Source organism: Penicillium crustosum, assembly GCF_028827405.1.
Source record: "Penicillium crustosum strain IBT 35664 chromosome Unknown utg000001l_segment0_segment0, whole genome shotgun sequence".
Classification (NCBI taxonomy): Eukaryota; Fungi; Ascomycota; class Eurotiomycetes; order Eurotiales; family Aspergillaceae; genus Penicillium; species Penicillium crustosum.
The window spans coordinates 8,462,255-8,480,582 of record NW_026623122.1 but is presented as its reverse complement, the minus strand read 5'-3'; the positions used below and the strand labels follow the sequence as shown (position 1 = coordinate 8,480,582).

At 48.0% G+C, this 18,328-nt stretch overlaps 8 protein-coding genes across 8 annotated transcripts; 5 read left to right on the top strand and 3 right to left on the bottom strand.

Moving 5' to 3' along the window:
• Nucleotides 1–363: 363 nt before the first annotated feature.
• On the top strand, nucleotides 364–2,237 carry N7487_003137 (putative flavin-containing amine oxidase; the record flags this gene model as incomplete). Its single annotated transcript, XM_056870884.1, has 2 exons — nucleotides 364–1,104; nucleotides 1,170–2,237. 2 exons carry the CDS (start codon nucleotides 364–366, stop codon nucleotides 2,235–2,237), a joined length of 1,809 nt encoding a protein of 602 aa, XP_056735668.1.
• Nucleotides 2,238–2,978: 741 nt separating this feature from the next.
• N7487_003136 (ketopantoate reductase family protein) lies at nucleotides 2,979–4,079 on the top strand (the record flags this gene model as incomplete). The annotated part of the gene is made up of 2 exons (XM_056870883.1): nucleotides 2,979–3,174; nucleotides 3,238–4,079. 2 exons carry the CDS (start codon nucleotides 2,979–2,981, stop codon nucleotides 4,077–4,079), a joined length of 1,038 nt encoding a protein of 345 aa, XP_056735667.1.
• Nucleotides 4,080–4,397: 318 nt separating this feature from the next.
• N7487_003135 (alpha-hydroxy acid oxidase) lies at nucleotides 4,398–5,907 on the bottom strand (the record flags this gene model as incomplete). The annotated part of the gene is made up of 7 exons (XM_056870882.1): nucleotides 4,398–4,473; nucleotides 4,533–4,609; nucleotides 4,666–4,919; nucleotides 4,988–5,230; nucleotides 5,292–5,629; nucleotides 5,688–5,721; nucleotides 5,814–5,907. 7 exons carry the CDS (start codon nucleotides 5,905–5,907, stop codon nucleotides 4,398–4,400), a joined length of 1,116 nt encoding a protein of 371 aa, XP_056735666.1.
• A 657-nt stretch (nucleotides 5,908–6,564) lies between these two features.
• Nucleotides 6,565–10,123, bottom strand: N7487_003134 (3-hydroxy-3-methylglutaryl-coenzyme A reductase; the record flags this gene model as incomplete). Its single annotated transcript, XM_056870881.1, has 2 exons — nucleotides 6,565–6,943; nucleotides 7,005–10,123. The coding sequence occupies 2 exons, from the start codon at nucleotides 10,121–10,123 to the stop codon at nucleotides 6,565–6,567; spliced, it is 3,498 nt and encodes a 1,165-aa protein (XP_056735665.1).
• An 828-nt stretch (nucleotides 10,124–10,951) lies between these two features.
• Nucleotides 10,952–11,956, bottom strand: N7487_003133 (uncharacterized protein; the record flags this gene model as incomplete). Its single annotated transcript, XM_056870880.1, has 3 exons — nucleotides 10,952–11,032; nucleotides 11,092–11,608; nucleotides 11,670–11,956. The coding sequence occupies 3 exons, from the start codon at nucleotides 11,954–11,956 to the stop codon at nucleotides 10,952–10,954; spliced, it is 885 nt and encodes a 294-aa protein (XP_056735664.1).
• Nucleotides 11,957–12,547: 591 nt separating this feature from the next.
• On the top strand, nucleotides 12,548–13,408 carry N7487_003132 (Zn(II)2Cys6 transcription factor domain-containing protein; the record flags this gene model as incomplete). Its single annotated transcript, XM_056870879.1, has 2 exons — nucleotides 12,548–12,797; nucleotides 12,885–13,408. 2 exons carry the CDS (start codon nucleotides 12,548–12,550, stop codon nucleotides 13,406–13,408), a joined length of 774 nt encoding a protein of 257 aa, XP_056735663.1.
• A 531-nt stretch (nucleotides 13,409–13,939) lies between these two features.
• Nucleotides 13,940–14,833, top strand: N7487_003131 (uncharacterized protein; the record flags this gene model as incomplete). Its single annotated transcript, XM_056870878.1, has 1 exon — nucleotides 13,940–14,833. The coding sequence occupies one exon, from the start codon at nucleotides 13,940–13,942 to the stop codon at nucleotides 14,831–14,833; it is 894 nt and encodes a 297-aa protein (XP_056735662.1).
• A 382-nt stretch (nucleotides 14,834–15,215) lies between these two features.
• On the top strand, nucleotides 15,216–17,289 carry N7487_003130 (FAD-binding oxidoreductase; the record flags this gene model as incomplete). The annotated part of the gene is made up of 6 exons (XM_056870877.1): nucleotides 15,216–15,533; nucleotides 15,622–16,024; nucleotides 16,085–16,702; nucleotides 16,766–17,070; nucleotides 17,161–17,198; nucleotides 17,268–17,289. Coding segments are annotated over 6 exons (1,704 nt in total), but the record flags the coding sequence as incomplete, so codon positions are not given.
• Between the last annotated feature and the right edge of the window lie 1,039 nt (nucleotides 17,290–18,328).

The following is an 18,328-nucleotide window of genomic DNA, read 5'->3' as shown; positions in this document are numbered from 1 at the left end:
GTGTTCATTCCGAAGTGCATTTTCCGTAGGGGCAAGTCACCGCGTACGGCAGCCGAAAAGGGACAAATTAGGCGTGCGCAACTGGGGAAGGCCACAGAGAAAATCCCCCATCGTCACTCGTTTGAGCAGTAGGATGCGGTGTTATTATTGGAGCCCCTCTTTGTCCGGGATCTCTTTCCCTTTCAGGTCTGATGATGGCATGTTAGCTCAGACCGATAATGTGCATGAAGATTGACATGAATGAGCGGTGATGGCCAAAGACGATGCATGAGCCTATCACCCTCGTTATCTCTCTCGTATATAACCAGACAATTGCACTTGGTCACTTTTCCTCTGCCATTACCCCAATATACATCTCCCGAAATGCCCAAGACCGTAGACACCGTCGACCTATCCAACACCGCCAGTGCGTACTACGCACCAGCGACGGTCGCACCAGCTGGCAAGCTCATCCATGTCGCTGGACAACCTGGAAGCACAAAGGATGGCATCGTGCCAGCTGACTACGAGTCCCAGATTCACCTGGCTCTGCTGAACCTGCGCAAGATCATAATCGCCGCTGGATCTTCAATTGAGAACATCGTCAAGCTACAGCTCTTCATCGTCGACTACGATGCCGACAATCGCAAGCACACCCGACACATCCAACGATTCCTCGCGGGCCACCGACCAGCCATCACCCTGGTCCCCGTTCCCAAGCTTGCTGTCGCGTCATGGCTATTCGAGATCGATGCTATCATTGCCCTCCCAGAGCCAACCCTTCCTCCGGTGCTCCCTGCCACCAACGAGAATACTGACGTTGTCATCATCGGCGCTGGTCTTGCGGGTCTTTCAGCTGCACACGATGTCCTGCGCGCGGGTTTGTCTTGTGTCGTCCTTGAAGCTCGCGATCGTGTCGGCGGCAAGACTTGGAGCTCCGCCCTCAATGGTGGTGGTGTAATTGATTTGGGTGCGGGGTGGATCAACGATACTAACCAGAGCAAGGTGTATGCTCTGGCCAAGCGCTACGGTGCTGAAGTCATTGAGCAGAACACGCAGGGAAATGCTGTTCTGCAGGACTTCAATGGAAACTGCACTCCATTCGTCTATGGAGATCTACCCAGCGTAAGATATCTACTATAAACAGATAATATGGGGATGATCGAAGCTAACACTTTGGTTCCTCTCAGTTCGATAAAGCTACCCAAGCCCACTTGGCAGAAATCCGCGATATGTGCGAGGCGGAATGCCAAGCTCTCGACACCTGGAGACCTCAAGACACTAGCTTGGATTCCATTACATTCGAAGCCTACTTGCGATCTCGTGGGGCGAGCGAGGTGGCTATTGCCACAGGAATGGTCTGGACCCGCGCAATGCTTGGTCAAGATCCGAAGGATATTTCCGCTCTCTACTTCCTGAACTATTGCAAGTCCGGAGGTGGTTTGTTGCAGATGCGATCTGATCGCAAAGATGGTGGCCAATACCTCCGCATCCGACAGGGTACTCAGCATTTCTCCCTAGGATTGGCATCATCTCTCCCGGAGAACACTGTTCGACTCTCTAGTCCCGTGCACTCAGTTATCCAGAACGCCGACAAGTCCGTGAAGGTTCAAGCCGGAGGGGTGGTTTACGGCGCCCGCAAGGTCATCATCACTGTTCCTACCCCTGCCATGAAGACCATCTCATTCCACCCTAAGCTCCCTCCTGCGAAGCAGGCATGGATTGAATCCACTACCTACGGATACTATACTAAGGCGATGATGGAGTTCCGCTCTCCGTTCTGGGTTAAGGCTGGCTTCTGTGGTCTTGCTCAGTCTTTTACTGGTCCTGCTAGTGTTGTCCGAGACAGCTGCAGTCCCGAAGATAAGAAGTACGTGCTCACTTGCTTCATGTCGGGCGATCCTGGGCGAGCTTGGTCCGCGCTATCGCAAAAGGAGCGAGAGGAGAGTTTGCTGCAACAACTTGGAAAGCTTTTCGGAGTTGCGAACATCGACAAGGAATTCATTCAACTGACAGCATACGAATGGATTAATGATGAGTGGGCTGGCTGGGGCTGCCCATGCACAGCTCTTACGCCTGGTGTCCTTGATACTCTGGGTCCTGATGCGCTGCGCGAGAGCACTGGCAACTTGCACTTTGCTGGCACTGAGACTGCCGGTGAGTGGAAGGGTTATATGGAAGGTGCTATTCGTAGCGGAGAGCGGGCTGCCGCTGAGGTTGTGAAGACGCTCAATGCTGGTATCGTTTCACGTCTATAGATGCATTATTCGTCATAATCCTTGCTGGATTTGAGCTGTACATAGCAAAGTTGTTTATATTATAAAATTAGATTTATTATTTTCGCCGTTACTCTTGTTAATTTCTCACTAGACATCAAGTAAGGGACCTCAAGCATATCGCAGTCCATGGCGCCCACAAGGGCTTTAGGATTCACCGCCCATTTCTCCTTGTTCGAGGTGATTTATCTTTGACCAGAGAGGTGCTTAGGGTAAGTCAGAGCATTAGTAGATGGCCAATTTTCCACTAGCAATAAAATCCAATGGGTCCAAAGTCCCCAGTGGTCACTATGCACTCTGATACAGGAGTGCGGATGGAAAACACGCCCATTGTTCCTCACGGTCTTAGTTACCATAAGATAATTATCTCTATATTATTCAGAGATAACACCTACCAGCAGCACTTACTTAATGCTATAATTAATGCTACCGATCGACATGACAGTCTAGTTCCGCCGTGAGATGCCCGTTCCAGCAACAGTGGATCCTGCGTGTGGGGGGGGGACTCCATCTTTTTTTTCCCTTCGCGATGATCTTCCTATTCAGTACTAATAGGTCTAGAGCTTACTTGTGAAGTTGGAGCTCTTATCTTCGTATCTCATATTACATATCTCAATGAGCTTCATACTTTGTTTTAAGCCCCTCAAACGACCGACTTCCTTAGCTGGAACGAGCCCATTCTTTATCGCTCCTCGCTATTACCGTCCTATCAGTATCGCAAAAATGTCCGAGCAAAAGGCACGAGTTCTAATTGTCGGGACCGGCGGTGTCGGCACCATGTCAGCTTATGCGCTGGAACAAGGTGGTAAAGCTGAGGTGACGGCTGTTATGCGATCCAACTATGAAGCCGTGAAGGCCAACGGCGTGAACATTGATTCTGTACAATACGGCAATGGCATCAAATTCAGACCTACCAATAGTGCGTTCTCCCATCTATCGCGAAAAAAAATCAATATACAGGGATTCTAACGTATCATCAAAGTCTGTAAAGCCGTCCCGGATGTCGTAAAGGAAAATCTCCCACCATTTGATTTCATCCTCGTAACGACAAAGAACATCCCAGACGTCTCCCCAACAGTCGCAGACATAATCGCTCCCGCCGTAACACCCGGCAAAACCGTGATCGTTCTCTCCCAGAACGGAATCAACATCGAGAAGCCCATAATCCCCCGCTTCCCAACAAACCCACTGATCAGCAGCGTCTCCTTCGTGGGCGCAACCACACGCTCACACTGCGACATCCTGCACGATGACCCAGACGATCAGAAAATCGGCCCCTTCTCCAGTCCCGGAGTCCCAGCCCAAGTTGCCGAGGATGCAGCAAAGCGCTACATCGATATCTACAACCCACACGGCAAGCTCGATCTAATCTACGACGCGGACGTGCGTTGCTGTCGCTGGCGAAAGCTGCTTTACAACGGCTCCTACAATCCCGTTTCTACAATCTTGCGTATGGATACACCACGTATGAGAATGAGCGCTCATGTCATCGATGACCTTATCCGTCCTATCATGAAGGAGATTCTTGCTGCTGCGCGTGCGGATGGTATCACGGATTTCCCGGATGAGCTAATTGAAAGCGTTATTCGGGGTGATCCTGTTGATACGGCTTTCAAGCCTTCTATGTGTCAGGATATTGAGAAGGGGAATTTGTTTGAGGTTGAGAATATTGTTGGTGAGCCTTTGCGCGAGGGGGAAGCCAAGGGTGTTTCTATGCCTACTCTTCGGACGGTATATGGTATTCTTAAGGGATTGCAGTTGCAGGTTAAGGAGAGTAAGGGGTTGTGGGAGCCTAAGTTTACTGCTGATAACCCGTATCAATGAATAATTGGTTTAATTAATATCAGTCAATGTAATAAAGTTAGTTGTGATCTTCTTCTTACGCATTATAGTTTTATGTCTTTTGAGGTGACATTATTTTACCAGTAAAGCAGTTGACTTTGAATCACAGTATGGAACAACTATAACACAACCAACAAAGATATATGCTTCTACTAAACAAATATACAGCATTATCTCAAGGCCAAATTTCTATTATATTTTGCACAATTAAGGAGTTTATACCTGACTGTAGTTTAATGCAATTCTTGGCCCTATGTACATAACTTCTCCCTATGATATCCTATGTTCTGCATCCATTCTTTACAACTTCAACAAACGGCCATCTGGCTGCAGCAGCGAAACCAACTCCTTCTGAATTTCAGACACATTTTTGCACCTAGAAATAGGGTTAGCTATCTGATAATACCATGTATTGGCTTCGGTTGAATATCATACCCTGCCAATGCCATGCATGTCTTGAACTCATCGTAAAGCAGGTTAAGAGCAAGGTCCACACCTTCTTCACCGTTGTACTAGAATGGAAGTTAATACACATATCACTGAATCGACTCTCAAATAAAGCACTTACAGCCAACCCCCAAATAGCAGGACGTCCAGCAAGGCAAAAGTCAGCACCAAGAGCGAGAGCCTTGAAAATATCGGTACCACGTCGGATACCACCGTCAACAGCAATGGGAATCTTGCCCTTTGCGACGGGGACGATCTCGCGGAGGACGTCGAGGGTGGAGGGGACACTATCAAGCTGGCGACCGCCGTGGTTTGAGATTACAATTCCGTCAAAGCCATATTTTATGGCGAGTTCGGCGTCTCCAGAGGTGTAAACTGGTAACAGATAATGTTAATAAACTAACCTTTCAGGCAGAATTTTCAAAGAATAGTAGTATACATACTTCCTTTACCCCAGATCTCCATTTTTGTGTGTTGGCGGAAAAAGGGCATAATCTGTGGCCACTCGATAGACGAGTCGTAGGCCATTGAGTCATCGCCGTCCTCAAGGTTCGTCACATCAACGCCCGGGAACAGGTTTGGGTATTCCATACCCTCGGGCACAGCGAACTTGTTACGGTACTCATTGAGTCGTCGACCTAAGTACGGTACATCAAGGGTGAGGAATAGTGCCTTGAAGCCGGCAGCTAAGATTGAAGTTAGTAAATGGACACAACCACTCTGCTGAATCTGAAATTAAAGCATTACCTTCCGCCCGCTTGATCATCTGGATCATGGCCTTCTTGTTCTTGAGAAGACTCATCTGCATCACATAAGGGTTGCCCGTGCTGTGTGCAATGACTTTTTCAAGTTCCTTCGTCGAGTAGTTCGATAGGCCCATTAGAGTATTATTTTTAGCGCAGGCCTTGGATGTCCCCTCTTCTCCATCCGGGTGTGCCAGTGTCTGCATGGCAGTTGGAGAGAATCCGAAGGGGAACTTCACCTTGCATCCCACGATGGAAGTGCTGGTGTCCAGTTTGGAAATATCGCGGAGTACGCGAGGGCGGATCATGTATCGATCGTAGGCAGATTCGTTCTCTCGCAAACTATTATGGGGGGTGAGCGGTCTGACAAGCAACGCAAAGATTGTAGGACATAACATACGTGATCAGGTCCATGGCTCCCTCGTTGTAATATTCTAATTGCTTTTATCAGCTGGTCTGCCATTATGCATTTCCGATGATTGATTTAAGCAAGTCGAAGCTTCCTACATCTCGATGGGTAACATACCACGATAGGCCTTTTGCATCTTGCTTGAACCCAGTCGCTCGAGGTCCTTGATGCAGTAGACCTCTTCATTGTGAGTTTTGCCCCGGTTTGCCATTGTAGCTCAGGATCAATGGTGTGAAGAGAAAAAAAAAAGTGATATTAGAATGTAATAATTGCCTCGAAGGGACTTGGTGAGAGAGTATACAAAAGTTGAAGCTAAGGTGGATAGCTTCTAGAGCTAGGGAGCTGATATATGGGTTTTTTGGAACACCTCGGTAGATGTCAATTGAATTGACCAACACCATGTCCCCAGTTATCTCAAATCTTCGGCGATGTCGGCGACACACCGATAGTGGGGCTCGCTATGGCCTACCCAATCTGTTGGTTGCGGATCCAAAATAGGAAGCAAATCAAAGCAGTTTGATTGGTCGATCCACTCGGCCTAGGACTCTAATATGCAACCTTCCAAGGTTGGAACTTGGACAGACAGCCGCAAATAACTAATATCATGACACGTAGTCTTGGAGATAGGTGTTACAAACTAGAACGCTCTCTAGGGAATACAAGGGATAACAGTTAACAGATACGAAGTACAAACTTTTATCTATTGTTCGAGAAATATATTCATAGTACATGAGGTTATCGGCATAACTTTATACATGAAAGAAATACCAATTTGAACATGTCTTCGCCAACTTTTAGGCTACTTCTTAATTTATGATATATTCTCAACTAGGGAATTAATCTGATTATACAATTCGCTCCCACTCAATCATCGTCTTGTCCGTTCCACCGCTGCAGCACTCATTTTGGGACCATTACTAGGACCAGGCGCGATCCGAGTTCCGCCAGATGGTGATGCACTCCGAGAGGGGGCTTCAGATGTTGGTGCAGACCGATTGTGCGCCATATGCGCTTTCACGAGATGACCAGCTGCCAGAGCTGCACAAAGAGAAAGCTCTCCTGCCAGAACAGCACCTCCGATGATGCGTGCAAGTTGACGTGCATTCTCGCCAGGCGTGGTCGGATGGGATCCACGAACACCAAGCATGTCCAGCATTGCTCCCTGGGGTTCCAAAATAGTACCACCACCCAATGTACCAACTTCGATGGAGGGCATAGTGACGGAGATATGGAGTGAGCCACGGTAACTAGAGAGTCCAGGTCAGTGAATTTGTTTTAATTTGAGTCAGCGGTCAATTCAAATCTAACTTTTCCATAAGAGTCATGCAGTTGGCACACTCCACCACCTGCGCAGGATCCTGCCCTGTAGCAATGAAAACGGCGGCTGCTAGGTTCGCGGCTTGAGCGTTAAATCCACCGATTGAGCCGGCCATGGCGGACCCAATTAGATTTTTAGACACATTCAGCTGAACCATGCTGTCAACGTCGCTCTTCAAAACTTCCCTGACAACATTCGCTGGAACAATGGCCTCAGCCACAATACCCTTGCCCCGCCCATCAATCCAATTCAAAGCGGAGGGTTTCTTATCTGTGCAATAATTGCCCGACAGGGTGACGATATCCATATCATCGAATCCCGCCTCAGTAGACATGACATGCAGAGCATGCTCAACACCTTTAGATATCATATTCATCCCCATGGCATCGCCAGTCGTTGCCTTGAATCGAATATACACGTTCGTACCAGCGATGGTAGTGCGCAAGCTCTGCAGCCTTGCAAACCGACTAGTCGAGTTAAAGGCATCTTTGATCACAGTCTGACCAGCATCAGAATCAAGCCAGGCCTTTGCGGCACCAGCTCGTGCGAGAAGCGAAAATCTCACACACGGCCCACGTGTCATACCATCACCGGTGACGATTGTCACAGCACCACCGCCGAGATTAATAGCCTTGCTGCCACGGCTTGCACTGGCTACGAGGACTCCTTCGGTCGTTGCCATAGGAATGAAATAGCTCTTGCCGTCAAGGACAAGTGGGCCAGCAACTCCAACAGGCACTGGCATAAAGCCAATTACATTCTCGCAGCAGGCTCCCAGAACACGCGCCCAATCGTAGTTTTCGTATGGTAGCTTTGAGGCTTCTAGCATGTGCGTGATATCTGCCGTAGCAGGTGTACGCGAAATGATAGAGCGACGAACTTTAACGGCTCGCGTGCAATCTTTGAGGCTTTTCTCGAGTGCATATCCGGGGATCTTGCCCCGTAATGATAGGGAGACAACATCCTCGTCGTTCAACTCGCTGATGGGTATTTGCTTGAGTAAATTATCTAGTTCCACGGGAGTGCGAGATTGAGAACATTGCTCGGTTGGCGGGGTCACTTTTGCAGAATTTTGTGTCGGAGGCGAAGGAGCCTCACTGTCATTATCACTACTGACAGGGCTCGACTGCTCTGTCTGGGGAACTGGGGGGCTCAACTGGAGCTGAGGAGTCAGAGTCTGCGCAGCATTAAACCTTTCAGCCTGGGCAAGCTCGACTGGATTGACAGGGTGGTCTGGGTGATTGGGGTCTTTGATCCCTAGTCTGGCAGCCTTAAAGAGATAGCTATTCAGGGCGACGCTCAAAGCAAGTGCCACAAACATCCATTTCGAGAGGACAGGATCTTCAAGGCTGGTGAGGAGACCACCGACCATCCTTTCGCCAACTCCATATTCGGGAAGCTGAGACGGGATGTATGACCAGCTATTCTGAGTAGACTCATGGTTGCCGGGGTACGGGAAAGGGTGAGGAAAAAAGGAATGTCCCAGTTCGTAGTTGATAGGAGCAAGCACGGTTACCACGGTTGCTTGTTTACGCCCTCTTGCCTGGAAAAGCAGTTCCTCCAGCCCGTCTCCGGCTACTTTGAACGGCTCAAGCGGCGGGTTCATGGCCATCCCATGGAGACGTCTATTCCAGGCCAACATGCTGTATAATGAACCACCAGAAGATGGCTGGAGCGCGATAAAGCAAAGGTTCACAATGTTGACCGCAAAGAAACCCACTATAATCCAGAACTTGAACTTTCGAATGTTGCTACCATTGAAATCCTTGCCAAACAAGTATGCACTTGTGCTGTCCGGGGCATCGTTACTTTCAGCAACACCTTCTGCTGTCCGTCTGCTAAGGCCCTCATCTTGTAACGCGTGCCGTGTGTCAACATGACGTTTAATTCGGTTGACCTCAAGCTTGATCGAAAGAACAGCGGTGTAGAAGGTAAAAAGCAGCAGGCAGTCAAAGAAAAGGATTAAGGCTGCAAGAAAACAGAAGTGCTGAAGCCCCCCTCTCACACCCGAAGCAGCACTGACAAGGAGAAGTGAAATCTCAAGAATGTAGTGACACACGATTCCATAACCCTCATCCCTAATGGCACCTAGAACGGCGTACTGGATTGTGCTTTCAGTACGGCCGGCTGGGCCACACCCCTCAGTTTGAGACTTTTGAGGCTTCCGATGCTCTATGGCATGAGATAAAACGGATCTGGTGAGAGTGATGCTCTTTTCAAAGCTAACGATCACAACCAAGAAGGGGAGTCCTTCGGAAAGTAGCCTCATGTTAATGGGAACACCAAGTCTGATGGCGACATCAAGTCCCAACAAGAAAGCAAATGTTGAGCTTAAAAGCACCGTCGTGGCGAGCCAAACCTTCGACCCCAATTTCCTCATGCTTAGAAAGAGTGAAACGAAAGTCAAGTGCATCGATATGTAGGTGATGGCCATAACAATGATATCTAGCGTTTGGGCGTGCTTGAGAAGACCAAGGAATTCCGTCCAGCTATCATGAACCCACTGAGCAAGACTTCCTTTTGTGTTGGGTCGGGCAGCCTTCATGATCCACGTTTTGCGCTCCATCTCAGCACCCCCATCGACCGATTTGCCCTTGATTGCATTGTGAGGAATATTTTGCACGACAGCAACCAGTTCTGGCGCCTTTTGGTGTGGAACGGCGAAAGCAAAGGTGCTATCCTGGGAATACGCGGTCAAAGGGTTTGATGTTGAGGGAAGGGGAAGCACCGGCAGTTCCACAAGAGGAGCGAAGGACGATGTAACGATTTGGGGTGTATCCGCAGAGGAGCCTTGAAAGTTCAAGGTTATAAGCGCTTGGTGGTCAAAATCCTCCGGAATGTCATTAGAGTTGAAAGTATCCCACTTCCAACCCGTTTCTTGGCTGGTAATCAAGCTTCGGCTCCCTGTGAGCAAAGAAGCCCAGTCGGCCTTTCCAACATTTCCGGGTGCATGGAAAAGGCTATCCTTGAGAACTCCGATGTAGGTCGTACTGGCCAAGATGGCTATAGTGCAAATAGTATGGATCGGGTGTAGACAGGCAGTTCTGGATAAAAGCTGGAGACTTGAAGTCACCGCTCTGCTTCCCGGGTGGGAAGATTGTTGATCCATTGACGACCGTTAGAGAGAGGTATCAATGACAATCTTGGGAGGTGACGATGTAGACGATTGTACACTACAGCCTGTAGCTTCGAGCCCTGGCCTTATCCCCCTAAGAATTTTTGTCAGTTTGGAGAACGACTACACCGAAGCGAAATATCATACCTGCGATAGAAAGTGCGGATAAGCAATGCTGACCTTGAGAAACTCTGGAAGCTCAAAGCGCTTCAGGGACAAAAGACTCAAAGGTATTGGGGAATGAACAAAAGTAGCTGTGATAGCTAAAAACAAGCAACGTGCCCCTGAGTTTTAGTGGAAACAAGATTCAAAATACATCTCGGATCTCAGATCTCTGCAGCCGTGTCGTTGGGAATAGATTTGCGATTACTATGAATAAAATGTTGCCTACTAATAATCGAACACATTCGACTAATACAATATATTTTGGCCGCCTAGGAGACTAGAGCTATTAGTGGAGTACGCGACGAACTGTTGGTCGACAACATTCCCGATCTGGACGCTCATCACGGAAAGAGATACAAAGTACGGAGCAGATTAGTCCATATTCAGTGTAGACTCTAGAGATTTGTCCAATCGGCTTCATGGATATAGCTTCGAGGGGATGAATACATGTACATGTAGGTAGTAACATTACTGCCTAGTTATATTGTCTCCAGGCCCTTCAGGCAACCATTTTATATAGATGATTTATAAGATAGGCACCAACGTCACCAACTTAACTAACTAGTACTGAGGAAGTATCAACTGAGAAATCAAGCATTTGACCCTTGTACTTTGTAATAATCGTACCCACGAAACAAAAAAATGTAGACCGCAAATTCATTCCCCCTTGCATAATTCGCCCTTGGACTTCCAGATCTCATATTCAAAGTCTGGTTGGAATTCTGTATAAAGGGTTTCCTGCAAAAATTAGAAGACATTTCATCTCAAATCATGTCATATGTTGGAAGCGAACTTACTGGGTCCGCGTTCACCTTGGCAGTGAATTCAGCCTCCTTGTCTCCGATCAAGTTTTGGGCGATACCCGTGCTCTCGACCATGATCTGAACCTCACAGGAGCGCTCCATTAATGTGAATAAATAAGCAGCCTCATCAACAGTACCACCGGTAGTCAAAAGACCGTGGTTCTGGAGCACCATAACCCGACCCGTCTCTCCCAGGGCCTCGGCAATGCGCTCGCCCTCATCCGCACCTAGAACAACACCACCAAATGATCTGTAGACGGCCTGTGTGCCCCAGAAGTTACAGGTATCTTGGTTAATGATGTTGAGAGGCCGTCCAAATGTGGACCAGGCTTTTCCAGCTGGCGAGTGCGTGTGGCAGGCAGCATGGACATCAGGTCGTGCCTTGTGGATGGCGCTGTGGATCATGAAACCAGCCGCATTGATGGCAGTCTTGTTGCCGCCGATCACCTGGCCATCCTCATCAATGTGCACCATATCACTAGCCTTGAGCATACCAAAGTGCTTTCCCATGCTAACAAAATGTCAGTGTCAACTTTCTAGAAACCCATGAGTCGGGTGACTTCAATTCTTACGGGTTAATCCAGAATGTCGACGGATCGATCGGATCGCGCACGCTGATGTGACCGCTAGTACCCTCCGTGTAGCCCTTTCGTGCAAATACCCGGAAAGCACCGGCCATGTGCTCCAGCTGCCATTGTCGCTTCTTATACAGGTCGTCGATCTTGGGAATTCCGGGGAACTCGTATCCACCGGTTGCAAGCGCTGCTTGGGCGCCGGGTGCTTGAACTGGAGTATCTGCCTTCACAGGAATGGAGTTACCCTGCTCCTGGAGGGAGTGAGTAGCGGTAATTGTGGTCATATTGAATGGTTGTGGAATATTGTGTTGTCTTTGCTCTTGAAAGGTTCGTGAGCAGATGGTTGACTCAATTCGCGATATTTCTTAGATTAAGAATGTTGGGAATTAGTGTATCAGAATTAAGATACTAAATTCTTTGTGAAATTCGGAATTACTTGCATGTCATGATCAGCATATCTCCAAGTGGAAATCCAGTCTTGGAAGTAGATATACCTCTACATGGCTGTGATTGGACTGTATGTCTTAAGTGGGTCCCAGGTTTAGGAAAGCCTCGCCGACGCTGTGACTTTCCACCGAAAAACGCCCCTCACCTGGGCAGCGCCACTTCCCCGGTCTCGGTTTCAAGATAGAGATAGTCATAGCTATCTGTTCGATAACGGCGGGGCATACTTCCCGAGATTTATCGTGGAGTAAACCTCCCCACGGTGTCAACTTCCTCTCATCCCATCTCCGTGCTGACAATTGGAATTACCTACACTCTCCTGGAGCCGATGATCCAGATTGAGTGTCTTACTCCTAACCTAGCTTCACCGACCTGTCTACTCAACTTGCAGCTGATTGTCGCATGTGAGGGTGGGTGGAGGTCTCGATCCCATGTCCGCCCCAGTTCGATCTAAGAAGCGCACGAAAACCTTTACAGGATGCTGGACTTGCCGGACCCGCAAGATCAAGTGTGATGAGGCCAAGCCGTGTTGTAGTCAGTGCTATGAAAAAGGTCTTAGCTGTGAGGGATACTCTACCCGCTTGCAGTGGCTCACACCAGCCACAGGCAAGCGTGGCCTTCGCTCGGTGGACCCACCGGCGGGTTCCGTGAGCCAATCTCTCAGGCGTTTCATGCCTGCAGGTGAGTTGCACTGGCGAATTGTGCCTTGTGGCGCACTGCTATTCCGTTTGGTGTGTAGTATATTGATGTGAATCTTAGAGCCTCTAGAATACACCTTAGACTGGGACCAGGTAGATGACATTCTCCACTATCTTGATTCCCTGGAATCTGTTGTCAACCCCCGCAGTGAGGATGTTAGTGCCAACATTCAGAATTTTGGCGTCTTTCGTGTTCAACAAAGTACTTCGTCTGGTCTCGATGAACATAATGTCACACCTCCTTGCACAACTGAAGTCTGTCAGCCCGAGGATGGGTACGATCTTATCTTCGATCCGCAATCTGTTTCCATAGAGTCGGAGCCATGGAATGATAATTCCGAAGCAGGGGCAGCATGGAGCCTTTGCAATCTTCATGGACAACCGTTGACCTTAGACTTTACTCAGCAACAAGAATTGGCCCCCGCTGTTGTCCCAGTGACGCCAGGCAATGCTTCGAACTCTCCAGCCTACACACACCATGTTGCACAATCGCAACCTCTGGAGTCAGAGGAGCTGATTCTCCCGCAGGGGGGGCGAGAGAAACCCCTCGAACAAGACGCAGCATATCTCCTCTCCTATGACAAATACACTTGAGAGCCTGGTCGTTCCGTCGCAAGAACGACTCCTCATGAGACACTACAGCCACCGAGTCGTCAATCTATTCTGTGTAATTGACAACTCCAAAAGTCCCTGGAAGACAATCCACTTACCTCGTGTCCTGCAATCTGCTGGTGAACTAAGCTTTGGATGTACCACATCACGGATCCGCGACGCATTAAAGAATTCATTGCTTTCTATAAGCGCATTTTGTCTATCGAACGATCATAGATCTCATTACCGAGCAGAAGAAGCTAGGAATTGGGGCACAATTGCTTCGCGATATCGTTGTGACGCCATTGGACTTCTGAAATACGCTGTGGAAACGGATCTCTATGCCGACAAGAGACCAAAGTATAAGGAGTTTCTTGCCACTATGCTTTCAATGATCACAATTAATGTACCTCAAACACCCGTGCACTGTTGCATCTTGACACAGCTGTGCTAACCTCTCTCTCTCAGGTTATGTCTGGAGATACAAGTACTTGCAGTGTTCATTTGGATGGAGCGGAAAAGCTCATAAGCCATATGAATACTCGGAAGTCGACTTTCTCCCGGAAGGCTCAATCACTCCATCGAATCTACCTTTACCTGCGCGTGATCTATGAAAGTACTGCCGTTAGAAGGTCAAAAAGCGGAATTTCCAGGTTTTCGCCATCACTAGGCTCACAAAGAACGTTTGGCCCGCAACCTGTATTTTCCAAGCAGCACCTTTTCATTGAAGACGATGAGACGCCTTCATCGATGATTCCCATGGGGGCGGATATGATAACAGGCGAGAGCACCTTATTAGAGATGTCGGCATACGAATGCATATACGGTATACCGCAAAGCCTTCTGATTCTCCTAAAGGAATCCATCGAGGTCATCGATGAGGTGAATCACCATCGCATGAATACGGAGGACACGTCTATCCCAGAGAGTCTGAACCAAATTTGTGACGACCTTGAACAGAAGATCATGGACTGGCCACTCGATGAGCGGCTTCATCGTTACGAAGAGTCTACAAATGGCATCAGTGCCACCATCATCTACCACCAGACTCGAGCATTCCTAAATGCTCTCATCATCTATTTCTCGCAGAGTGTCAGGTTAATGAGCCATCGGTATCTCCGCCAATATGTCCAGGCAGTTCTAGATAGTATCGAGGCCATTGAACAGCTCAAAGCGGAAACTAAAATCCTTGCTGCCCCGCTTTTCTGGCCAGCATTCATGGGTGCCACTGAGGCCTTTGAGCCTAGACACCAAGAACGCTTTCGTTTGTGGTACGAGCGAGTGGAAGTATATGGAATTGAAGCTGTGAGGACAGGCATACAAGTTGTGCACGAAGTTTGGAGGCAGGGACCAACAACAAATCGACAAATGCATTCTGGCTGGCGCAACGTTGTGGAACAGACGGGGGATCATCTCATGTTAACTTAAGATTTTATGATATTTAGCCTATTGAATGAATAAATGTATTATAGCTGAGGTAGTTCACTCCTCGGGAAACTTTCTCAAGGTCAGAACCATCCAGCCCAACTAGTTCCGCGTAAAATGCTCTACTCGCGAAATGATCCCAATACTCTAAGACTGTCCATTTCCGCTTGTAATTAGAACTGAGCCCCCTAGAGGGTCCTATGGATCTCTTTCAGTTTCGCTGACACTTTCCCCGAGCCGAATCGCGCCACCTCAGTAGGTCCACATTTTTCCAGAGCTATTTTCAAGCTTATTTGGGAGCTCATAAAAGTGATGCTGGTGCACTCAATGGACTCGAACTATTCCTTTACAACTTTAGAAAATACTAGAGCAAATATCGGAGAAAATGCGCTGCTTAAGGAAAGTTGGGGAGCTTAGTCTTCGGCCACGCATTGCGTCGGTTTGCCGTGGTCCGGTACAACGTCGGTTTAACGCCAATTCCACGCGAAGAGCACCAAATGCATCCGAAAGCTCCTCCACTCCAAAAGAAACGGTTAATGGAAAAGGGTTGGTAGTAGGTGTTGCGGTGGTCGCTAGTCTAGCGGGCTATGGCATCTCAACGCTTTCTACCGGTGGCGCAAACAAACCAAGTAGCACCCGTGCTATTCTAGACCCAGAACGACTTCCTACAGTCAAATATGCGACACTTGAAGACATGCAAAAAGTGAGTTCCGCTCTGCAATTCTGCGTATCTGATTTCACACGCGCAGCGATGCGCCAGTCAGTAAGTCTAACTACTTTGATTCAAACAGGCCATAGCTCAGATCGAATACGAATTACGCGACACTGAAGACATAATCTCAACAGACGATGAGGACCTCAAAATGCATGGATTCGCAGAGTGGTCATCTGTCAGGGTCGATACGCTACCCATCGCTGTCGCATATCCTCGGAACACCGAACAAGTCAGCACTATTGCGCGCATTTGCCATGAAAGAAAAGTCCCAATCATTCCCTACAGCGGGGGCAGCAGTCTTGAAGGCCATACTGCTGCACCCTTTGGTGGCATCAGCATGGATTTCGTGTATATGAATCAGATCATAAAGATCAATGAAGATGATATGGATGTCGTGGTTCAACCTAGTGTTCAGTGGGTGGATTTGAACGCACAGCTAAAGAGTATGGGAACTGGACTTTTCTTCCCGATGGATCCAGGTTTGTGACCAAATTGATACTCACTACCATCAGTTTGACATTTATTAACTTCATACAAAGCTCCTAGCGCGAAAATCGGAGGAATGATAAGTACGAATTGCTCAGGCACAAATGCGGTGCATTACGGTACTATGCGCGACTGGGTCATCAATCTCACCGTCGTCCTAGCCGATGGAACTGTCATCAAGACTCGAAAGCGCCCGCGCAAATCCAGCGCCGGATACAACCTAAACGGTCTCTTCGTCGGCTCGGAGGGTACACTCGGAATCGTAACCGAAGCCACGCTGAAGCTGGCTGTTCTACCTGAGAACTACTCTGTTGCTGTCGTACCTTTCAATACAATTCACGATGCTGTCTCGGCCGCTACCAAGGTCATCCGCCGAGGAGTTCCGGTTGCCGCTCTTGAACTCATGGATGAGACCCAGATGCGTATTGTGAACGAGGGTGGTGTCACACGGCCGCGAGTATGGCAGGAAAAGCCAACTCTCTTCTTCAAGTTCTCTGGGTCGAAGCTTATGTTGGAAGAGGCTATTCAGAATGTGAAACAGATTACTGAAGCTTATGGCTCGCAAGGTTTTGAATTCGCTCGTGATGAGAGAGAGCAGACACTTCTCTGGTCGGCGCGGAAAGAGTCTCTGTACTCTTTACTAGCGCTTCGTAAGGAGGGCGAAGAGATGTGTGAGTTGTAGACTGCTTCGATCATTGGCGGATTTGAAACTAATTGAATGTGCTGGCTCTCAGGGAATACCGATGTCGCAGTCCCATTGAGCCACCTGGCTGATATAATTGTTACCAGCAAGCAGGACGCGGCGGCCTTGGGCTTAAACGCCTGTGTCAAGGGTCACGTTGGTGATGGTAACTTCCACGAAAACATCACATATGACGGTACAAGCCCGGAGGAGTATGAAAAAGCCAAGAAAGCTGTCAAAAACATGGTTCAACGGGCGATCGATATGGAGGGGACTTGCACGGGTGAACACGGTATCGGGTTTGGTAAGAAAGAAGCTCTTCAACAGGAGGTCGGAAATGCGACTATCTCATTTATGGTATGTTTTCTTTTATCATCCACATTCAGAATCAACGATTATCTACAGTCGGTGGATAAATGACGGTTGCTAACTATATCTTTTACGTAGAAAATTCTCAAGGGAACCTTTGACCCTCACTGGATTATGTATGTGAAACCCGCAAACCGGACTACCTCTCTTTTTCATGATAATTTCTGACTTAGCTTTTTCTATAGGAACCCTGGGAAGGTTTTTGATAGGTAGAGAAGCTTTATATCTCTGGTTGAAGGACAATCAACATAATCGCCCCGTTACTTGTCTACGCATCTCCAACCATGAGTAGTTTACATCAATGAGGGAGCTAACAGGAGATTTTGTAAATGAGTAAAGAGCATACATGTTTACTCGAAAGATTTTGGATTGTCTCGATTTCATTCTTCAAATTTGTCATCGTCGACGTCCCGGGTAGATATATATTGTCAATAAATGTGCAGTTTACAACCACCACTTTATCCCTTGGATATTCTTTACTTTTTTAGAGTCTAGATCGAAACTTCCAGGTTGTCAGGTACTCCATCTACTTGAAACACACTATATACAGGAGATTTGAAGTCGATGAAATCAAGGCTATGTGTGGCGCTAGCTTCTTTTGGGGGTTCAACATCCCGACTTTACGGGCTGAGCAGGCAATGCAGTAATATAAATGTCGCCAAATTATTTCCTTAACATGGGCTAGTCTTACCTTTCGTAACTCTGCAATCAGCCCATATGTATTGCATCGTGCATTCCAATATCTCCCATGATGTTGGATTGTATTCGGATCTTGATTACTCGGTAGTACCCGAGGGATAAGGTTCGGGTCGCGATTTACCACACTTAGCCATATTTCGTCTATGTATATTGATTTCAGAATGCTACATAATCAGTCGACCCTAGCTAGCGGTGCTGGTGTTGATAATTTTTTTCATAGTGCTTATGGTATAGGCCACTATCGCCGTGGGCGACTTAGGCATAGCCTACTACAGCCAAATACGATTGCCTTCAGTCTCGTCGAAGTTCGTGGTTGAAAAAACCCAGTTAGAAATAGTAAAGTCGTAGCTTTCCAGTAAGGAGGCTGGGTCTTCTTGATCAAGAAAGGAAGCTTCTCAAGTCTCTCCTTCCATTGGATAATCTCAGTCCCATCTGTGAGTTTGTGACGAAGAGGGCTTGTGGAGATTAGGAATTGTGATTTCACCTAGGTAGAGGATTGTAGCGATATTAGGTGATCCAGATAATGTAGATCATTTTCTTGGCTGCG